Raw genomic sequence first — 22,234 nt, 5'->3', positions numbered from 1 at the left:
GGATAGCCATGTTGGTCTGAAGTAGCACAATAAAACCAGAGTCCAGTAGCACCTTTGAGACCAACAAATATTTATTCAGGGTATGGTCTCAAAGGTGCTACGGAATTCTGGTTTTATTGTATCTGAAGAAGTGAGCTGGTGACTTATGAAACCACAAACTCTTGCAGCTGCCTTCTGGTTTCTCCTGCTACAGATAGACTAACCTGGCTCTACCCATCTAGAAGAACTTAGAATCATAGAATTGGAAGGGGCCATACAGGCCATCTAGTCCAACCCCCTGCTCAACGCAGGATCAGCCCAAAGAATCCTAAAGCATCCAAGAAAAGTGTGTATCCAACCTTTGCTTGAAGACTGCCAGTGAGGGGGAGCTCACCACCTCCTTAGGCAGCCTATTCCACTGCTGAACTTCTCTGACTGTGAAATTTTTTTTCCTGATATCTAGCCTATATCGTTGTACTTGAAGTTTAAACCCATTGCTGCGTCTCCTTTCCTCTGCAGCCAACGGAAAGAGCATCCTGCCCTCCTTCAAGTGACAACCTTTCCAATACTTAAAAAGGGCTATCACGTCCCCTCTCAACCTCCTTTTCTCCAGGCTGAACATTCCCAAGTCCCTCAACCTATCTTCATAGGGCTTGGTCCCTTGGCCCCAGATCATCCTCATAGCTCTCCTCTGTACCCTTTCAATTATATCTACGTCCTTGAAGTGAGGCCTCCAGAACTGCACACAGTACTCCAGGTGTGTTCTGACCAGCGCCATATACAATGGGACTATAACATCTTGTGATTTTGATGTGATGCCCCTGTTGATACAGCCCAAAATGGCATTTGCCTTTTTTACCGCTGCATCACACTGCCTGCTCATGTTTAGTTTACAGTCAACAAGTACCCCAAGGTCTCGTTCACACCCAGTGTTACCTAGAAGCGTATCCCCCATCCAGTAGGCATGCTTTTCATTTTTCTGACCCAGATGCAGAACTTTTCTTTATTAAATTGTATCTTGTTCTCATTTGCCCATTTTTCCATTGTGTTCAGATCTCGTTGAACTCTGTCTCTATATTCTGGAGCAGTGGTCCCCAACCTTTCTGAGGCTGGGGACCGGCAGGACATCGGGCCGCGCGGGGGGCCCGGCCCTGATTCCCTCTCCCTGCCCTCCCGCAGTAAGAAGCTTCCCGGGCCGCAAGCTTGCGGCCTGGGAAGTTTTTTACTGTGGGGGGGGGGGGCGGGGAGTGGGAGCCACGGCCCGGCGCCATGGCCTTTGCGGCCCGTTACCGGGCCAAAGCCCACAGGTTGGGGACCATTGTTCTGGAGTATTTGCCAGTCCTCCCAGTTTGGTGCCATCTACAAACTTGATGAGTAATGACTGGAGAAGGCACTGGTATTGAGTCTGCCATGAAAACACTGGAGGGCCATGAAAACGCTGGAGGGCGTCACCCCAAGGTTCAGACATGACCCCTTGCACAGGGGATACCTTTACCTTTAATAGATACAGCATCATATGGCACAACGTTACTTCCATGCAAATGTAGGCTTTTACTTAAGTGTCTTTTGACACCTCCACCCCCTCATCTAGTCTAGATCATTAATAAATATGATAAAAAGTACCGAACCGAGCCCTGAGCCCTTAGGTACCCCGCTACTCACCTCCCTCCAGTCTGATGAGACACCATTGACAACGACTCTCTAAGTGTGGTTCTCTAACCAATTTCCTATCCACCTAACTATCTGAAAATCCAGATTGCAGTCCTTCAATTTATTCATCAGAACACCATGGGGAATCGTATCAAAAACTTTACTAAAATCCAAGTAAACGACATCAACCAAATTTCCAGGAATGGATCGCCATGTGGCTGGGCCCGACCCCCTAACCCGAGAGGTGTGTTGCTTGCCCGGGGCGAAAATTAAAGATGTTTCAGAACGGCTGCCCAAGCTCCTCAAATCTACGGATCACTACCCATTTGTGATTGTCCATGTGGGAACGAATGACATGTCCCTGAATACCTGTCAGGAAATTCTAGTGAAGGAGACCATATCTACAGTGGAAAGCATCTGGGTGAAAATAAGCGAGGGGAAAACAAACAGTGTGGTGGTTGGTGTCTGCTACCGACCGCCTGACCAACGAGAGGATGTGGATGCTGCACTTTGTGAGCAGCTTGAGAAAATATCCAAGTGGCAGGACCTTGTCATCATGGGTGACTTCAATTTCCCAGATGTGTGCTGGGAAACAAACTCTGCAAAGCGTCCTCAGTCATGCAAGTTTCTGACCTGCCTGGCTGACAATTTCATTCATTAAATGGCAGATGAACCCACAAGAGGTTCAGCCATACTGGACTAATACTGACCTACAGGCAAGAGTTGGTGGATGAGATGAAGGAGGTGGGGACCCTAGGGGGAAGTGACCATGTCCTCATAGAATTCCTTTTGAGATGGGGAGCCAAGGAAGCTTGTAGCCAGACGCGGATGTTGGATTTTCGTAGGGCAAACTTTAATAAACTCAGACATGATGAGTGTCATACCATGGACGAGAATGCTGGAAGGGAAGGGAGCATGTGAAGGGTGGGTGCTACTCAAACAAGAGCTATTGCATGCTCAATCAATGACTATCCCAGAAAGACGAAAACACTGCAGGAGCTCTAAGAATCCTATTTGGATGAACAGAGAACTTCAAGAGGAACTAAGAAAGAAAAGGAAAATGTTCAGGAAATGGAGGGAAGGACAGAGCTCTAAAGCAGAGTACCTACAGGTTACTAGGCACTGTAGATCAATCATCAGAAAGGCCAAAGCTGAGAGTGAGCTAAGATTGGCCAGGGAAGCGCATTGTAACAAGAAAAGATTTTTCAGTTATGTGAGGAGCAAACGTAAAGTAAAGGAGGCAATAGGCCCACTGTTGGGTGCGGATGGACAAACTCTAATGGAGGATGCAGAGAAAGCAGAAAGGCTTAGTGCCTATTTTAGGGAGGTTGTCGAGAGGCATTTAACTACACTGGATGAGTTCAAATCCCCTGGTCCGGATGAAATGCACCCGAGAGTACTCAAAGAACTTTCCAGAGAACTTGCACAGCCCTTGTCCATCATCTTTAAGGACTGGAGATGTCCCGGAGGACTGGAAGAGAGCAAATGTTATTCCGATCTTCAAAAAAGGGAGGAAGGATGACCCGGGAAACTACAGACCAGTGAGTCTGACCTCTGTTGTGGGGAAGATAATGGAGCAGATATTAAAGGGAGCGATCTGCAAACATCTGGAGGACAATTTGGTGATCCAAGGAAGTCAGCATGGATTTGTCTCCAACAGGTCCTGCCAGACCAACCTGGTTTCCTTTTTTGTCCAAGTAACAGGTTTGCTGGACCGGGGGAATTTGGTTGATGTCATTTACTTGGATTTTAGTAAAGCTTTTGACAAGGTTCCCCATGATGTTTTGATGGATAAGTTGAAGGACTGCAATCTGGATTTTCAGATAGTTAAGTGGATAGGGAATTGGTTAGAAAACCGCACTCAAAGAGTTGTTTTCAATGGTGTTTCATCAGACTGGAGAGAGGTGAGTAGTGGGGTACCTCAGGGCTCGGTGCTCGGCCCGGTACTTTTTAACATATTTATTAATGATCTAGATGAGGGGGTGGAAGGACTACTCATCAAGTTTGCTGATGACACCAAATTGGGAGGACTGGCAAATACTCCGGAAGATAGAGAAAGAGTTCAACGAGATTTGAACACAATGGAAAAATGGGCAAATGAGAACAAGATGCAATTTAATAAAGATAAGTGTAAAGTTCTGCATCTGGGTCAGAAAAATGAAAAGCATGCCTACTGGATGGGGCATACGCTTCTAGGTAACACTGTGTGTGAACGAGACCTTGGGGTACTTGTGGATTGTAAACTAAACATGAGCAGGCAGTGTGATGCAGCGGTAAAAAAGGCAAATGCCATTTTGGGCTGTATCAACAGGGTCATCACGTCAAAATCACAAGATGTCATAGTCCCATTGTATACGGCACTGGTCTGGCCACACCTGGAGTACTGGAGGACGTAGATAAAATTGAAAGGGTACAGAGGAGAGCGACGAAGATGATCTTGGGCCAAGGGACCAAGCCCTATGAAGATAGGTTGAGGGACTTGGGAATGTTCAGCCTGGAGAAAAGGAGGTTGAGAGGCGACATGATAGCCCTCTTTAAGTATTTTAAAGGTTGTCACTTGGAGGAGGGCAGGATGCTGCTTCTGTTGGCTGCAGAGGAGAGGATACGCAGTAATGAGTTTAAACTTCAAGTACAACGATATAGGCTAGATATCAGGAAAAAATTTTTCACAGTCAGAGTAGTTCAGCAGTGGAATAGGCTGCCTAAGGAGGTGGTGAGCTCCCCCTCACTGGAAGTCTTCAAGCAAAGGTTGGATACACACTTTTCTTGGATGCTTTAGGATGCTTAGGGCTGATCCTGCATTGAGCAGGGGGTTGGACTAGATGGCCTGTATGGCCCCTTCTAACTCTATGATTCCACGATCCAGCAAACCTGTCACGTGGTCAAAAAAGGAAACAAGGTTGGTCTGACAGGAGACAAATCCATGCTGACTTCCTTGGATCACCAAACCTGATGCAAACCTGATTTTGTCCAGTTCTGGGCACCACAGTTGACAAGTTGGAATGATTTCAGAGAAGAGGTTGGAATCCATGTCTTATGAGGAGAGGAGAGTTGAGAGAATTGGGCATGTGTAGCTTGGAGTAGAGGAGGGCAAGGGGTGATGGGACAGCTGCACTTAACTACATAAAAGGTAGACATGTTGAAGAGGGGGACGACTTGTTTACTGCAGCTTTTGAGAAATGGACTAGGTGTAATGGGTTCAAGTGACAGGAAAGGTTCCACATAAATATTAGAAGGGATTTTCTGACAGGGAGGGCTGTTTGTAGGTGAAATAGGCTGCCTTGGAGGGTGGTATAGTTTCCTTTTTAGGATGTTTTTAGAAGGAGATTGGATTGAACACCTATCAGGAGTGTGCGGGGGGCTGGACTGGATTGCTCCTTGTGGTCTCTTCCAGATCTATATTATTCTGCCTTCCTCCACCAAGGCTGCTGACCCTCCCGTGGTATTGAATGGGGCTCTCTCCCTCTTTTCTGTTAGCTTGCTGACCAGTGCGTTCGAAGAGCTGGTGGCGTTCCAGCGAGCCCTGAAGGACATGGTTGCCTCTGTGGATGCCACATATTCCAAACAGCACGAAGAGTTTTACATAGGGCTGGAGGGCAGCTTCGGCTCAAAGCACGTGACACCTCGGACGCTGACCTCCCAGTTTCTCGGCTGTGTTGTCTGCGTGGAGGGCATTGTGACAAAATGTGAGTGGAAAAGGCTCCCAAGGGCAGAGTGTGAATTGCAGAGCAGTATGTCAGGCTTCAATACCAAAGAGTGCTGGATTTTTTCAATTTATTCAAAGACCATCTTTCTTGCTGAAATGCAGGGCAAGTTACATGATGCTGGACAAATGCAGTCATCAGGATGAGCTAAAAGGAAATGTGAGATTTAAATATTTTAATCAATGCATGAATTTATCAAATTACCATGTGGCAGAGTTACACACAGGAAACCAATTATAATAATATAAGTAGCCACTTTGACCCAGCATTTTATGGTTTTGCCGCATCTTGCTGTTCTTATTGATGCATTCTTGTCTGTGGTTTTCAGGGTTTTTTATTGGGAATTTTATATAGATATTTGTAACCCGTCACGAGTCATCTGGGAGTGGCGGGTAAGAAATCCAATAAATAAATAAGTATCCAGTAAATAGGTTTTTGACTACAGAATTCAGAAATCAAGATGGAATTTCAGCGCTGAGACAATCTATGACCTGAGGGACTACCTCTCCCAATATCTTCCCCAGAGAGCACCTGTTCGTCTGGTGCAAATTTGTTGGTAGTCCCTCGCCCCAATGGCATCCACCTGGCCTCAACCAGAGCCAGTGCCTTTTGGGCCCTGCTCCAGCCTAGTGGAATGAGTTGCTGGCTAAGACCAGGGTTCTGACAGAGCTACTACAGTTCCACAGGGTCTGTAAGACAGCACTCTTCCGCCAGGCCTACAGCTTGAGGCTAGAGCAAGCTAACAAATATGGGCCTCCTTCCATCCCGCTCTGGTCCCCCCTCCCTTTTCCATGCCACTGATGGAGATAGAGGCATAAGCAATAGGTGGGGAAAGGGAAAGAGGGCTGGACCATGGGTGGGTGTGTTTAATTTAAAGTTGTTGCTAATCAGCTAGTTTAATTTTAATAAACTGAACTTGTGATATCAAATCTAATAACTGATGTATTAATGTCCTTTTATGTTGCAAACAGCCTTGAGGCCATGCTGGGAGAGGCGGTCTAGAAATTTAATAATTTATGATACATTAAGGTTGAGGAGTCTGCCTAGTCTGAAAAGCAGGCATGCAGTAGTGTAGGCTGCAATTCCTGTCTCCCAAACGATGCTGCTTCCTGCATGTCTCGATTTGGTGTGATTATGTTTTTTAGTGGCCTCTGCGCTCCTCTTCTAGCTGTTGTGGGTGTAACAGCTACCAATGAGGGTTTAAAAAAAAACCCTTCCCTGCTATTCAGCAAGGCTTGCAGCAGCTTGCAAATGGCCTTGCGGACTTGTTCGGGATTAAGTCCTCCTGAACCTACTAGAACAGGTTTGAGGCCAGCAGGCTTAGGTTCGGACACGATCTCGGAACCTTCTGTGCTCAGAAACCAAACTTTGCCGTGGAGTGGCGTTGTGCACTCTGGTGCACTTCAGCTGCTTTGGGGGGCCCTGAAGCCCGAGGTTGCCCACGGAGGGTAGGGATGGCACTGACAGCGGCGTACCAGCCAGCGTCCGCACGCAGGCACAGAACTCCGGTCCCTCTGGTACTCACCAAAGTGCACTGGAGTGCGCAACCCTACCGTGGAGCCTCTGATCAAAGTGAGTAGCCAGTTCAAGCCTCTCTTTCCCCCGTCTGGCTCCAGGCTCCTTGGTGCGCCCCAAGATTGTCCGCAGCGTACACTACTGCCCTGCCACTAAGAAGACCATTGAGCGACGCTATACAGACATGACTTCTCTGGAAGCTTTTCCATCCAGCGCTGTTTATCCCACAAAGGTGAGATGATGGTTTAGTGTATGGATGTGTGGAGGGTGGTATTTTTGGCATCCTCAATGTCATCCTGGTAATGGAGCGAAGGCAGTTAGAAAGATGAGAGCTGTTTTTTTATACCCCGCTTTTCACTTCCCAAAGGAGTCTCAAAGTGGCTCACAATCGCCTTCCCTTTCCTCTCCCCACAACAGACACCCTGTGAGGGAGGTGAGGCTGAGAGAGCCCTGAGATTACTGAAGAAGAAGAGTTGGTTATTCTATGCTGCTTTTCTCTACCCGAAGAGGCTTACAGTCACCTTCCCTTTCCTCTCCCCACAACAGACACCCTGTGAGGGAGGTGAGGCTGAGAGAGCCCTGAGATTACTGCTCAGTCAGAACAGAAGAAGAGAAGTTGGTTCTTATATGCCACTTTTCTCTACCTGGAGGAGTTTCAAGAGTGACCAAGAATCAGTATTAGTTGTTGCAAGAGGCTTAATGAACATATGTTTTTCTCAAAACTAGATGTCCACGGCGTAACTAATGAATGTGTCATTACAGACCCATTTTAGTCTGAACAGCAGACATTGCTGCTATTCAAAGAAGAATTTTGGACATCTATGCTGGTGCGGGTGGGACATATTCTTCATGCTCATGGAGCCTTACTTATCCTTCAGATTGTATGGCCCACTACGTTTCTTATCTAACAATTCCATCTCATAGAGCTTTTATGTTAGTCGGATTTACCATATCCCCCTTGGCTATGGTTACAGGCAGATACAGGGGCACTCCTTGCGACGAGAGTTCACAGCTATTGCCACAATGAACCAGATTCCCTTTATCGTATCAATTTATTTTGTATTAATGACAATCAACCTTGTCAGTGTCTGATTCTACCCATGTTACCTTTTGTTAATGCACCCAGATGATGCCATGAGCCTTTTATTGGATGCTAAGTCCCCAGAAATTATGGAGCAGTTTGCGTAGCCTAGGTCTAAAAGATAAAGGCTTCTAGATTGTCTTGTTATTAGACCTATGCCGTTATTGTACCTGCTCCAGTTGTAAAATCTTCTGTCATGAAGGTTACTTGCCGTAAGTTTCATTGTTCTTTTAAATACCATATATTTACTAGCTGATAAATCCCCAGAAATAACAGAACTAGCCAAATTCTTGACTGCAGTGATACAAAAGGATAATCAGCTAAGCAAGAATTAATTCTAATCCATGGGCATTTATAAAGGTAAAGGTATCCCCTGTGCAAGCACCGGGTCATGTCTGACCCTTGGGGTGACGCCCTCCAGCGTTTTCATGGCAGACTCAATACGGAGTGGTTTGCCAGTGCCTTCCATTACCGTTTACCCCCCAGCAAGCTGGGTACTCATTTTACCGACCTCGGAAGGATGGAAGGCTGAGTCAACCTTGAGCCAGCTGCTGGGATCGAACTCCCAGCCTCATGGGCAGACAGCTTCAGACAGCATTTCTGCTGCCTTACCACTCTGCGCCACAAGAGGCTCTATGGGCATTTATAGTTGGTGTTAATTACTGATTGGTTATCATTTTTTTCATCTTAAAACTATGTAATCATTATATATTATTAATGAACAACTACTTACTTTCATATAGACTTTTTATTTGCCATTAGAAGTTTTTTTTAATGCCATATATATGTACATAAATTTGTATGTGTGACATTCCTGTTTCCACAAGTATTGCGGCATTAGAGGTACTGGTTGGTACATAAAGTAGAGTTCTTAAAAATGTTTACTGTATCCTTTCTAGGTGGGAAATATTAGCCTCTCCATTGCAAAGTGCAACTCAGTTTTCTGATATCACTGAAACATGCCGTGAGTTTTCCTGTGTTGTTTCTGCAGGATGAAGAGAACAACCCCTTGGAGACAGAATACGGCCTGTCTACCTACAAGGACCACCAAACCATCGCGATCCAGGAGATGCCGGAGAAAGCACCCGCCGGGCAGCTCCCTCGCTCGGTGGACGTCATTCTGGACGACGATCTGGTCGACTCGGTCAAGCCAGGTGACAGGGTGCAGGTCATTGGAACCTTCCGCTGCTTGCCTGGGAAGAAAGGTGGCTACACCTCAGGGGCATTCAGGTAAAAGAGGCATCTCTTAGTGCATTGGCCTTATAGCTGGAGTTGATTTTTATAATCCTTGCTGCTTTGTCATTGGCTGTTGAAGTTTTTCCCTCCAGCTGTGGACATCCTACTATCCTGCTGCGTCCTGCAACAAAATGGCTTTTCAACAGGGGTGTGGCTAAAGATGTCGTCCTGAGAGGGTGGCAGGGCATCTGCTCTGCTATCTCTGAAGCCTGACAGGGGTCAATTGTGCAAGCAATTGGCAGAAAAGAGGAGGGGTACGCAAACCCCACCTCACCTTTCTACCCAGGAAGTTCTTGGGGCCGTCTCCAATCCTTTAGGGAGTATATCTCCCTGGATTATAGGCTGTCAGCGTTCCAGGTCCAGAGGACGACTGCCATTTTCTACCTCGGACTTTCTTTTCTTTCTTTAATCTTAAAGTATCTGCTTCAACCCTACATGATGATTTACCACAAATGAACGCTTTGAACTGAGGGGAGGACATCGGCTGAGTTCCAAAACATCATTTACTGCAAGTATCTCTCACTTTTTTTTTTCTCCGTCTCTCTTCCTGCATCAAAGCCCTTTGTTTCCCCCCTCCTCTTACTCTGCTCTGCCCGAAGCCACCTCGTTAAGAGGCAGGCTAATTCTCCTAACTAAGCAGAAGAAGGACTCAAATCAACTCGAATTAATTGGCAAATGCTCTTATTGTAATTGTTTTGGTTTTCGAAGATAAGATAAGCTGTGAATGGGAAAATCTCACGAGAACTCTGTGCCAGCACGAGAATCTCTGCCTTCAATACGTCACATGCCTGTGCCGGAACATTAGAGGATAAAACAGAGGACCTCTACTGGCCACTTGTAAAATTATTTGGGGCCGGTTTTTTTTAAAGTCAAAATCATGTCTATGTTAAAAAGATTGGCTCATCTAATAGAGATACAAACCCAAGATTACAAAGTATTTTTAGATGGATTGATCAAAAATATCTCCAAGGAGATCCAAGATGGCAAGGAAGAAGTCTTCAATAGGAATGATGGATCAATAACAGTGACTGATGACAGCTTTAAACAAGGTGGAAAACCAACAGCAGAAGAGAAATCTGAAATTCATATCTTCAAGGAGATCCAAGATGCCAAGGAAGAAGTCTTTAACAGGAATGATGGATCAATAACAGTGGCTGATGACAGCTCTAAACAAGGTGGAAAACCAACAGTAGAAGAGAAATCTGAAATTCTGGAGACGGAAAATGGGATGCCGGAGTTCTGCAGCCCAGATAAGGACACCCTTTTTAAAAAGACATACAGCCATCTCAAAGCAACAGTGTACAAAAATCAATCAAAAGAAATATGGATCTGCAGTGAAAGTAACCGATTTAAAGGATCTCTCTGGGGAAAGAATTGTATTGATACTGGAGTCCAGGAGGTGCAACGGCCTCAAGATTTATCGATGCATATTCTGCGGGAAAGAGTACAACTGCACTTTCTACGCCAAAGGCCAATGGGACAGAATATAATTTTACGGGAACGACAAGATGTAGCAAGCCTCGAGATGAGACCCCCTTAAGAAGACCGAAAGCTCATATTGTTTTATGTTTAATGTTATACTGTATTCTATATTTCCATTTTTATGAAAAAGGGGAAGCAGTATCTCTTTCTCTCTTGTTTTTTTTTTGTCTCTTTTCTTTTGTAGGCATATAGGTAATATAATCATTAGTGCTGAAAATGTAAAATGGGGTTCCCCCCCCTTATTTTTTCTTTCTTCTATTAGGGTATTGTCCTAGGACTAAAGCCTACACTGACTTGTAGAAAATACTTAATGTTAAGCTTTCAACTTAAATCTGAAAATATATCTGTCAGGATGGTTCTTAGAATGGGTCAAGCATAAATTGTTTTGTAGATGTATCAGAACCAAGGATAAGGAGAAGCTATAGAAGACTGAAAGCTTATATTGTTCTATGTTTAATGTTAAGCATTTAATCTAAACCTGGAAATCTTATTATTCTCTGTATTAACAACATATACTGTATCCTACATTGCTATTTTTATGAAAAAGGGGAAGCAGTGCCTTTTTTCTCTCTTGTTTCTTTTTCTTAGTAGGCATATAGGTAATATAATCGTTAGCGTTGGAAATATAAAATGGGGCTTTCCCCCCTTATTATTATTATTTTTTTATTGGTGTATTGTTATAGGGCCAAAGCTCATATTGATCTGTAGAAAATGCAAAGCTCTCAACTTATACCTGTCAGGATGGCTCTTAGAATGGGTCAAGTATAAATGGTTTGTAGATGTATCTGTATTAAGGATAAGGAGAAATTATGAAATCCTTTTGTAATTTTTTTTCTTTGTACATCTTTAAGGCAAAGCCCTACTTTCCTCTCCCTTCATCAGGGTATTGATACAGGGCCAAAACTCATACTGTGCTATAAGAAATGTTTAATGTTAAGCATCTAACTCAAACCTAGAAATATCTGCTAGGATAGCTCTTAGATTGTATCAAGCAGTTAATGTGAGGTCTATGATCTCTCAAGTAAGTTGATTAATAATAACTTTTCTTTTGTATATCTAAACAGGCCTTTTTTTTTAATGTAGTGGAAATGTGGATGGCTCTTAGACTCATGGCTCTTAGAGTTTTGGGCAAAAGTTTATATCACTGTGGAGTCAATGTGGGGTCGTATATTCTCAAATGATGATTATATTTCTATCTTTATGAAAATAAAAAAAATCATTATAAAAAAAAAATGGCTTTTCAACTGTGATTATCATCTTACTATTATTACTAGGAGAAAGCCTGCTGCAGGCTGAAATGCAGCGAGTGCTAGTGGGATGGCAGTTGGAGGGGCTGAGATGGGGGGGAAGCACAGGTCAGCCTCAGGGCTGGTGGGCCCAGGGCCGGCTTCCACTGCCTGCTCCATTAACTGAAGCACGGCACCGTCCCGCTGCCCTGTCCCCTGCAAGCGTGGCCAGGGGCTTCACCTTTGAGACCAACAAATATTTGGCCCGCTGCCAAGGCTTTTGTGGGCTGTGGCCCAGGGGTTAATGACCTCAGGTTTATAGCATCAGTTTTTATAGCATCAGTTTTCTCATACCGTTTTCTTCCGGCCCATTCACAAATGGGCTCTCTTGCCCTTCGAGGCAGGTCTTCTGTGCCAAAGCTCCCTTCTCTGGTCCTACAACTTGGGGAAACGCTCTTGGTATTGAAAGCCATGGATAGTACCCTCTAGGCATGAAATGGTCTCATGCCTGATATCCTAGAGGGCCATGCAAATGGCGAAGGTGAAGCAATGCAGTAATTATTTTGAATGGGCCAGAAACCACTGTGCCTTTGCCTCCACCACTGTTCCCAATCCAAAATTGCTTCAATTCTAAATCGTAGGTAGCAGATCTGACATCCAGAGCAGCTGTCTTGGTGGATCCAGTCCTCATCTGTGCTCCGTTTTTTGTCTTTAAGGGTTTTTTCCCCAGGCCTCCCACTGATAGTCAAGTCTTTATTATTACGGTACTAGACCAGTAGTCAAATCACAAAGTACATAAAAACATCTGGCATTAACAAGATAAAAGAATCATTGATGACTTAAATAATATAAAAGATAAAAACATTCCAGCTATAAGAATCATTCTGGTTTTAAAACTTACAAGCATTATCTCAAGCAATTGAGTCTATCTCTACCTAAGTTGCTCCGAATCCAACCAGCTCTTCCTTGTTTTGATTGCTCTCCAAGCAAATCTGGCCACAACAGAAGTTATTTCTGTGCTTTTGTCTGACAACATGTCTGTGACTCCCTCTGAGTTGGGCTTATTCTGTAGGGAAGATATAAGTTCTCCCCTGAATTGATCGTATAGCCTACATTGGAGTAATACATGTTCATATGTCTCAATGCTCCCATCCTGGCAGATGCATAAACGATCACAGATGGGTAATTTTTTGGATAAGCCTTCCCTAAAAGCGGATGGGAGCATGTTATATCGTAAGAGAGTAAATGATCTCCTATGTTCTGGGAAAACAAGAATAGATAAATAAGGTAATGGCCTCAAATTATTAAGTGGAGGCATTGGAAAAAGTGGATTTTTTACTTGATTGAAATCCTGTTGGCGAAGGATATCTAGGATTCTTTGTTTTATCGTTTCCTTTGCTCAGTTGAAACCCAGAGACAGTATTAACTGTTTGGATAGACCAAATGAGCAACGTTTTTTCTCAAGAGTGGATATCCACGGCACAACCAATGATTTAGACATCATTAGGTAAAGCAAACCCTTTGTGGGAAAAATCAATTTTAACCAGTACATTGATGTACATATCCATATTCTGGTCTGGACAGGATACATTCCTTTCTCCTCCTGGGGCGAGGACATCTTGTTGGGTGAGATTCCACCGTCGGATCAAGGGAGGCAGGAACTTAACAGTTCTTCTTCCGGTCCCTAGGTGGCACTCACCCGGCCTCTTCAGTTCGGTTTCTGCCTCGGAGGGAGAGCAGTTGAGCTGGAAGATCCGAATAGATTTCACCTCAAATCCTACCTATTTTTCTCCAACCTTACCTCGTGTGTGTCAGTCTCCGTTTGTGTGTTTGTCTCTCCTCTCAAAAAAAAAAAAAAAGAGAAAAACCTCCCCCCCCCACCCTGTTGGTAACTCGGCTCTGGGAAAAGGCCGTTAAAGGCAAAACTTCCCAGCGAAGCCCCATTGCCGGCTCCGCTCGAGATCAATGGCAGACGACCTCCTATCCGAAGGAGAACTGGAGGCGCCAATGGAACCCATGGAGCAGGAGCCAAAAAAGCTGGAGGGCACGCCGCAGGCCGTCCCCAAACCAGCCAATGAGGAGCCAAGCTGCCAAGCGGCAAAACGCCGCAAGAAGGCCGAAGCGCAGGAAAAGAGCAGGGAGAAGACGCGCGGCGGCCATTTTGAGGAAAATCGGGCGGGCGGCTCCGCAGCTGCGGCCCGGTCCACGCTTGTTCGCGAGGAGACCGGAGTCAAGGAGGAAGGAGAGGGGAGCCAATCCAGGAGTACAGTAAGGTCCAGTGGGCAACATTTGTTATCTAAAGAACTAATTGCCTGTATTTCAGAGGTAGTGCAAGCGCAGTTAGAAAAAAGGGAAAGAGGGCCTGAGGGGCATAGATGTCGTAGGCAGGCCTCCCCTGACTCAGAAAGGGAGGAATATGGGGACTTGGCCGAGCAAAGACCCTCCTGGCCCACAAAAGCAGCGCGCAAAAGGCCCCATTGGAGTCCTGACAGGGAGGATTATCCTTCTACAGCAGATGAGTCCTCAGTAAAGGAAGATGGGGAATTTTTATCTGATGAAGAAGTGATTGAAATTATGGATTTACCTGAGGTATCCAAAAGATTTTTCAAACCAGAAGACTATCAGTATCTGTTGTCAAAATGCCTTAACGCATTGGACCTAAAATGGAAACGGGACGGAGGATCCAGAAAATCAGGACCCTAGAAGGCCTTATGGCAATAAAGAATATTTTCCCCCAGAGGAGGATGTTCCTAGAAACTTTCCACTGGCCGTATTTTTTGAGAAAAAATTCAGAGCGGAATGGGAAAAGACGTGGCAAACAGGCAGTATGCAAAAAAGCTGTATACTATGCCTGATTACGCAGAGGAAATTTTAAGAACCCCGATTGTGGATGCCCCGGTAGTAGGGCTGCAATCCTATGGTCTTCTCTCGGAAGATGGCCAGGGATCTGTAAGAGATATAATGGATAGGAAGGCGGATTTTGCCTTACGTAAAACTCATGAAACCTTAGCAATATCTCTAAGAGCATCTTCAATAGCTTCAATTGTATCCAGAGCCACAATCATGTGGGTCAAGAAGCTGATTCAACTGTTGCCGGAACCAGATAAGAGTGGCAGAAGGAATGAATAGAGTGCTAAAAGCAGCTTGTTTTTCAGCAGACGCCACCTTGGACGCATCCATCTTCAACGCCAGAGCCATGGCCACAGCGGCAGCTGCGAGAAGGACACTGTGGCTGAGAGCATGGCAGGCAGACACAAAAGCGAAATCAATCGTCACTGCTTATCCATTTCATGTATCGAAACTTTTCGGTGAGTCTTTGGACAAGGTCCTGGTGGAGACACGTGATAAAAAGCGCGTAATGCCAAGGAACTTGCGGAGAACGGATAGAAGGTTCTCCCAACTCGCAGATAACTCCTTTCGTTCCTTCGGCTCATACAACAAACAAAGACAAGACAGGAGATCTAGCTGGTCGAACACCAGACAGAACTTCAGGGGTGGCTACGCCAACAGGTTCCAGAGAGGAAACCCTCCTCCAAAGCAGGAAAGAGACGGAAAACCTCACAAGGCGTGACTCACATCATTCCGGTGGGAGGAAGACTAGCCCTATTCTTGGAGCAGTGGACAAGATACCAGGCAGACAACTGGTCGTTGGAAATAATAGAACAGGGCTACGCCATAGAATTCTTCAAGTTCCCACCAAACCACTTCGTCCAGTCACCCTACCCAAGATCAAAACCAAAGCTGGAAAGAACCCAAGCCGCCATACAACACCGGATCGACATCAGGGCAATAGAACCCGTACCTCATGGAGAGGAAAGGATGGGAGTGTACTCGGTGTTCTTCACAGTGCCCAAATCCAACGGGGACTGGCGAGCAGTGTTAGATCTAAAGTTCCTGAATCGCTTCATCAAGCTTCGCCACTTCAGGATGGAAACCCTCAAATCCATTTCGGAAGCGATACAAAAAGGAGAGTACCTTACATCGTTAGACCTCACGGAAGCGTACCTGCATATTCCGATCCGAAACGGTCACAAGAAGTTCCTCAGGTTCTGCGTGCGTCAGCACCACTATCAGTACAGAGCTTTACCGTTTGGACTCTCGACGGCACCCAGAGTTTTCTCGAAGCTGTTAATCGCCCCTGTAGCCTACTTACGGAAGCAAGGGATTCACCTGCATCCATATTTAGACGACCTGTTACTGAGGGCTCAGTCCCTCCAGCAAGCCAACAGCCACACCGCAATCGCGTTGCAAATCCTTCAAGACTTCGGGTTCATCGTGAACCTTCAGAAGAGCTCGCTAATCCCGTCTCAGTCCCTTCAGCATCTGGGGGTACTGATAGATACGGTGGCATCCAGACTCTTCATGACAGAAAGGAAAGTACAAAAAACCAGGGAATTGGCAAATCAGATAATAAAAGGAAGAACGTCGTCCCTAATGACGCTAGCAAGTATGATGGGCGTCTTGGTGTCGAACCTGTGCACAGTGGAATGGGGAAGACTGCATTCTCGCCAGCTTCAGAGCTGGCGACCATTCCAGCACCAGATTTCCATGAAACTGGACAAGAAATTGAAGGTACCACAAGCCGTAAAAACCAGCTTAGCCTGGTGGACCAAGAAGGTCAACCTGTCAAAAGGAAAGCTATTCGGCCCCAGGCTGGAAAAACAACTGTTCACAGACGCCAGTCTGAGGGGTTGGGGGGCCACGCTGGAGAGCCATTCAGCCCAGGGAAGATGGTCCTCAGAGGAATCGAAACTTCCAATAAATATGTATGCTAAAAGAGGATGAAAAACCATATTTTATAGGCATTAACAAGACGACAGTAGTAATTCTTGGGTCAGGGCCAATTTATGAAGGAGACTGACCTAATATCATTTAAGATAATAACAGAATGTATTCCTATAACAGATCATACTCTCATATGTATTAACAATCACTTGGCTAAGAAAAATGGTAAAAACTTCTAGATTAGGAATAATATGTGATGGGAACTAAATATCTATGTTAAAAGAGATGGCAAACCATATCAACTGGTCGCTTTTTCTTTACAACTTCTTTGTAAATGCTTTATATAACAATAAACAATAAAATTATTAAAAAAAAAAAGAAACTTCCAATAAATGTCCTGGAAATGAAGGCGGTCTTCAGGGCTCTACAACACTTCCAATGTCGAATAAAAAACACTCATGTGTTGGTAAGAACGGACAACATAGCAATGAAGGCCTACCTAAACAACCAAGGCGGATCCAGGTCCTTAAACCTTCACAGGGAAGCCATGCAGGCCTTGTGTTGGGCGGAGGCCAACCTGTTGTCAATAAGGGCAGAATACATAAAAGGAAACGAAAACGTCCAAGTAGACTGGCTGAGCAGAGCGACGGTGTCCGCAGCGGAATGGCGTCTGAAGCCGGAAATCTTCACCTGGATAACGTCAATCTTCGGTCAGCCAAAGCTGGACCTGTTTGCAACAGCGGAGAACAGCCAGATGCCCAGGTTCTTTTCCCGGTACTTCCATCCGTCAGCGGAAAAGACGGATGCTCTGCTGGCCCAGTGGCCAGAGGGCTTGCTTTACGCCTTCCCGCCGTTCCCGGTGATCACACGCCTGCTCGCAAGGGTAAAAGAGCTCAAGGCGGAGGTGATATTAATAGCTCCGAAATGGCCTCGTCGACCGTGGTTTTCAACCCTGGTGTGCATGTCAGTGCGGGATCCGCTGCAGATTCCAGTACAGCCGGACTTGCTCCAACAAGGTCCTATTTGGCATCTGGATCCGGAATGGCTCCAACTGACCGCCTGGAGGTTGAGCGGGGCTGCCTGGTAACGGAAGGCTACAGTACGGAAGTGGTTGAGACGATTATGGCATCCAGGCGCCAGTCCACTAACAGGATCTACAATGCTTCGTGGAAGGCATTCGTTCGCTGGTGCCAGCGGAAGAAGGTGGATCACCTGTCTCCAAGGTTACGAGATGTATTGCAGTTCCTTCAAGATGGTCTGGCACAAAGGTTGAAGGTGGCGACAAGTGGCAGCCTTAGTATCTATCCTTCCAAATTTTAAAGGCAAGCCGATTTCTAAGCACCCTCATATCATCCGTTTCCTCAAAGGGGCCACCCAAATCCAGGGTCCAATTGCCCATAGATTCCCCACTTGGAATCTGAATAAAGTTCTAACGGGAATGACAAGACACCCCTTTGAGCCAGTAATGGACATTTCATTGAAACATCTGAGGATGAAGACAATCTTCCTTACGGCAGTGACTTCAGCCAGAAGGATATCAGAACTGGCAGCTCTATCGATCAGAAAAGAACTCTGCATCTTTCACAAGGATAAAGTGGTATTAAGAACAGATCCAGCCTTCAAACCGAAGGTGCTGTCCAACTTTCATCTTAACCAAGATTTGGTCCTACTGTCTTTTTGTCCAAACCCGGTCCATCCGAAGGAGATAACTTGGCACACTCTGGATGTGCGGCGCTCCTTAAAGGCTTATATTATCAGAACAGAGAATATAAGAAGGTCTGATTCGTTATTTGTGTCCATTGCAGCCCCAAACCAGGGCTCGAAGCTGTCCAGCAGGGCTATCGGTAGTTGCCTCAGAGCGGCCATTGCTGAAGCGTACGTTGACACCACCACCTGGTATTACAGCTCATTCAGTAAGGAGTACGGCAACGTCAGCGGCCTTGTTTGGTAGAGCATCGGTTCTCGAAATTTGCAGAGCAGCAACATGGGCCAACGCCTTGACATTCGCCATTACAAGATAGATGCTTACAGCTCAGCGGAAGCAGCGTTTGGGCGAAGAGTGCTGCAAAACGTGATCAATACAGATGACGATGGCCCACCCTGAATCTACGGACTGCTATGGGAGGTCCCAACAAGATGTCCTCGCCCCAGGAGGAGAATGACCATTGAATACATACCGAGAGTTGCCCTTCTCTCCTGGGGTATTAAGAGGACATCTTGATCCCTCCCTTCCATCGTCAAACTAAAAGGAAAAGATTCTTAGCCGTAAGGCATCTGGAAGTTGCCCCAGAGCAGAGTTATCGACATGTCATAATGTGTTTCTTCCATATTGTTGATTGTGATGTGTCTCTAGTTCTTCTTCTGTTAGGAGGTTCCTAGGTTATAAGTTGTGGTTATAAATGCCTAAAATGCGAACAGCTATGGCAGTGGCCGAACTGAAGAGGCCGGGTGAGTGCCACCTAGGGACCGGAAGAAGAACTCCCTTGATCCGACGGTGGAATCTCACCCAACAAGATGTCCTCTTATACCCCAGGAGAGAAGGACCCCTCTCGGTATGTATTCAATGGTCAGTTTCCACCCGGATTGAAGCGTTGGAAATGCTGGTTGGTACTTGGAGCAGGGATCTTCCACGGCACAACCAATGATTTAGACATCATTAGGTAAAGCAAACCCTTTGTGGAAAAAAACAATTTTAACCAGTACATTGATGTACATATCCATATTCTGGTCTGGACAGGATACATTCCTGTTTCCACCCGGATTGAAGCGTTGGAAATGCTGGTTGGTACTTGGAGCAGGGATCTTAAAAATTTGGCCTGGGTCTTTTCTAGGCTGGAAATATTGGCATTTATACACAATGGGGCCCCATACATCATCTGTGCTGGAGGTTTTGCATTGAACAGCTTAAGGGCTGCGGGAACATTACGCCCATCTTTGTGCCAGAAGAATTTGAATGGCACCTGAGCTTCTCTGGGCATTTGAGGAAATATATGATATATGGGAGTTTCTATGGCCATTTGATTGGAATAGTACTCCCAGATGTTTGTAAAATCTGACCTGTTCTATGGGTGATGAATTGAGATGCCATGTATATGTTTTAGGTTTGTTACCAAAAACCATAATCTTTGTTTTTGAATGATTGACCTCTAGCTGGTTCAGTCGGCAGTAAGTACCCAGTAGAACCAAGGCCCTTCTCATTCCATTTGGCGTTCTTGATCACAGGACAGCGTCATCTGCATAGAGCAGTAGTGAGATATGTTTGTTAGCTAATCTGGGGGGGATGTAATTCACTATTCTGAAAATGTTCAACCATATCATTTATAAAGATGTTAAACAGTAGGGGTGATAAAACACAGCCCTGCTTAACTCCCTTAAGTGCTTTAATAGAATTAGTCAGATGACCATGGGCATTACACTTAATTCTGATGGTAGTATTTTCATGCATAGCACGTATCAAAAATAGAAGACTCTTATCTATGTTAGTCTTAACTAATTTCTCCCATAGTAATTCCCTTGACACAGAGTCAAAAGCCGATTTCAAATCAACAAAAGCTGCATACAGGGTTGTCATAGAGCTGGAAGAATATTTAACTACGAGATGATCAAGTATTGTACAGTGATCTTGTGTTGAACAACCCTCTCTAAATCCTCCTTATTCATCTGCCAGAAAATTATTCTGGTCCAGCCAATCCCGAAGTTTCCACTGAAGATGTTTTGCATAGAGTTTGCTTATTACGCTTAGTAGACTTATCGGTCTATAATTGGCTGGGTCATTCAGATTCCCTTTTTTATGTATGGGTACAATGGTTGCCACCTCCCAACTCTTTGGAATTTTCCCTGTCTTATCAATCATCGTGAATAAATTGACCAATACCGGTGCCCACCATTCTGCATTTCTTTTAATTAGGTCCGGGGGGACTAAATCAAATCCACCTGCCTTACCCGGCCGCAGTGTACCTATCAAATTTTTAATCTCAGAAAGGCCATAGGGGAAGATTATCCAGACTTCCCCAGGCCTCAGTGATTCCTGCTTGTCTCTTTCTGCATTGGGCGGTTTACTCAGTCCTTTTTGGACAAAATGGTTTCTTTATTTCTGCTAAGATGGACTATATGTTTTGGGGTTAGCATATTTGAAGGTCCAGCTGTTCCCACATGAACCTCCGTGACCACTCTGGTAATATTTGGCTTCCCCTGCTATCTGAGGCTTGGTGTGTGGCACCCCGATAAAGGGCTCTTTTGAATGTGGCACCAGACAGAGTATTCCATCCAAACCTTGTGCCTAATAGCCGCTGCTCCATAGGTCTCACACTAAAGTTCCCCCCACTCCTCTCTTAATGATTTATTGTCTGCCCTGCTTTCATTCCTACTTGTGTGTAAGATCAGTGCTGCAATTATTGTTACTCTGTTTTCCTCTCCAGTTTATTCACATCTCTCAGGGACTGGCCCCACTGGTGAACCTTCTAATGGCCCCTGGGCTTTGGCCACTGTGTGATGCAGAGTGCCGGACTGGAGGGGCCTGACTAAACATGGCCTGACTAAACATGGCTTCTCTTGCATTCTTATGTCTGGGGCAGTGTTGCTGTGTATTCTTGGTGTTTCGGGAGCAACAGTGAGAGGGCTTCTGGAGTCCTGATCCTGCTGGTGGATCTCCTGATGGCACCTGGGTTTTGGCCACTGTGTGACGCAGAGTGTTGGACTGGAGGGGGGGCCATTGGCCTGATTCAACATGGCTTCTTTTCCGTTCTTAGCCCAAGTTAAGCAACAACGTCAAGTGGGGTCACCTGGTCAGGGCTGTTGCTTGAAAGGAGTTCCCTTAATTGCACAGAGGAGATCCGGATGGTGCTCAGCTTTCTCCAGTGCTGAAGGGGCAGCTGATGATGTGCTCTGGGTGAGGGGTGGGAGTGTGCCTGGGAAGGCGCAAGGTGGGGCAGGGGGACTTCTTTCTCCAAAGTTCCGCCTGCAAACGTAGCAGACCTGACTGGTCATAGAGACCTTGTGTTCCTTCCAAGGAGTCGACAGGATGTCCAGAACCGTCCCAAAGCCCAAGGCAGCCTTGCCTTCATGTTCTTTGTCTCTTCCCCTCCAGAACCATTCTCATTGCATGCCACGTGAAGCAAATGAACAAGGAGGCCCAGCCGACCTTCCTTGCAAGTGATGTGCCTAAGATAAAGAGGTTTAGCAAGAGCCGCTCCAAGGTAGGTTTACTTGTGGCCTTGGTTAGGGCACAATTTGCCGAAAACAGGTTCAAGTTCCCTGACCTGGAAGGGAACCTCTTCAGATCTTGGGAGCTAAGCTGGGTCAGTGTTTGGGTGGGAGACCACTGAGGAAGTCTGGGGCTGCTGCGCAGAGGCAGGTAATGGCCCACCACCTCCCCGACAAGTGTTGGTTGGCACTACTCACGCCTGTTGCGTGCTTTGCCCAAAGGCTGTGACATCCAGACTCCTGAGCCAGGGCGAGGCCTGGGGTGTGCTTGCTCCATGACAGCCTGGTGGATTGCCAGAGGTAAGAGTCTCGTATTGTGACAGAGCTAGAATAAGATCGGTATTTTATTTCCCTTGTATTTGTACCCATTGGACTTGGCGGCTCTTTTCCATGTATGTGCTCCAGCTCAGTCTTAAGGAATAAAAGCATCTTTT

At 45.8% G+C, this 22,234-nt stretch overlaps 1 protein-coding gene across 1 annotated transcript in view; it reads left to right on the top strand.

Moving 5' to 3' along the window:
• Positions 1–22,234, top strand: part of MCM3 (minichromosome maintenance complex component 3) — a 56,723-nt gene that overhangs the window by 3,893 nt on the left and 30,596 nt on the right. The window contains exons 3-6 of the mRNA XM_077315966.1: positions 5,107–5,315; positions 6,950–7,080; positions 8,921–9,159; positions 21,685–21,793. Of these exons, the coding sequence (XP_077172081.1) occupies positions 5,107–5,315; positions 6,950–7,080; positions 8,921–9,159; positions 21,685–21,793 (688 nt within the window). The remainder of the gene's footprint in view (positions 1–5,106; positions 5,316–6,949; positions 7,081–8,920; positions 9,160–21,684; positions 21,794–22,234) is intronic.

Source organism: Paroedura picta, chromosome 1 (assembly GCF_049243985.1).
Source record: "Paroedura picta isolate Pp20150507F chromosome 1, Ppicta_v3.0, whole genome shotgun sequence".
NCBI classification, from domain to species: domain Eukaryota; kingdom Metazoa; phylum Chordata; class Lepidosauria; order Squamata; family Gekkonidae; genus Paroedura; species Paroedura picta.
This window is presented reverse-complemented; position numbering and strand designations above follow the sequence as displayed.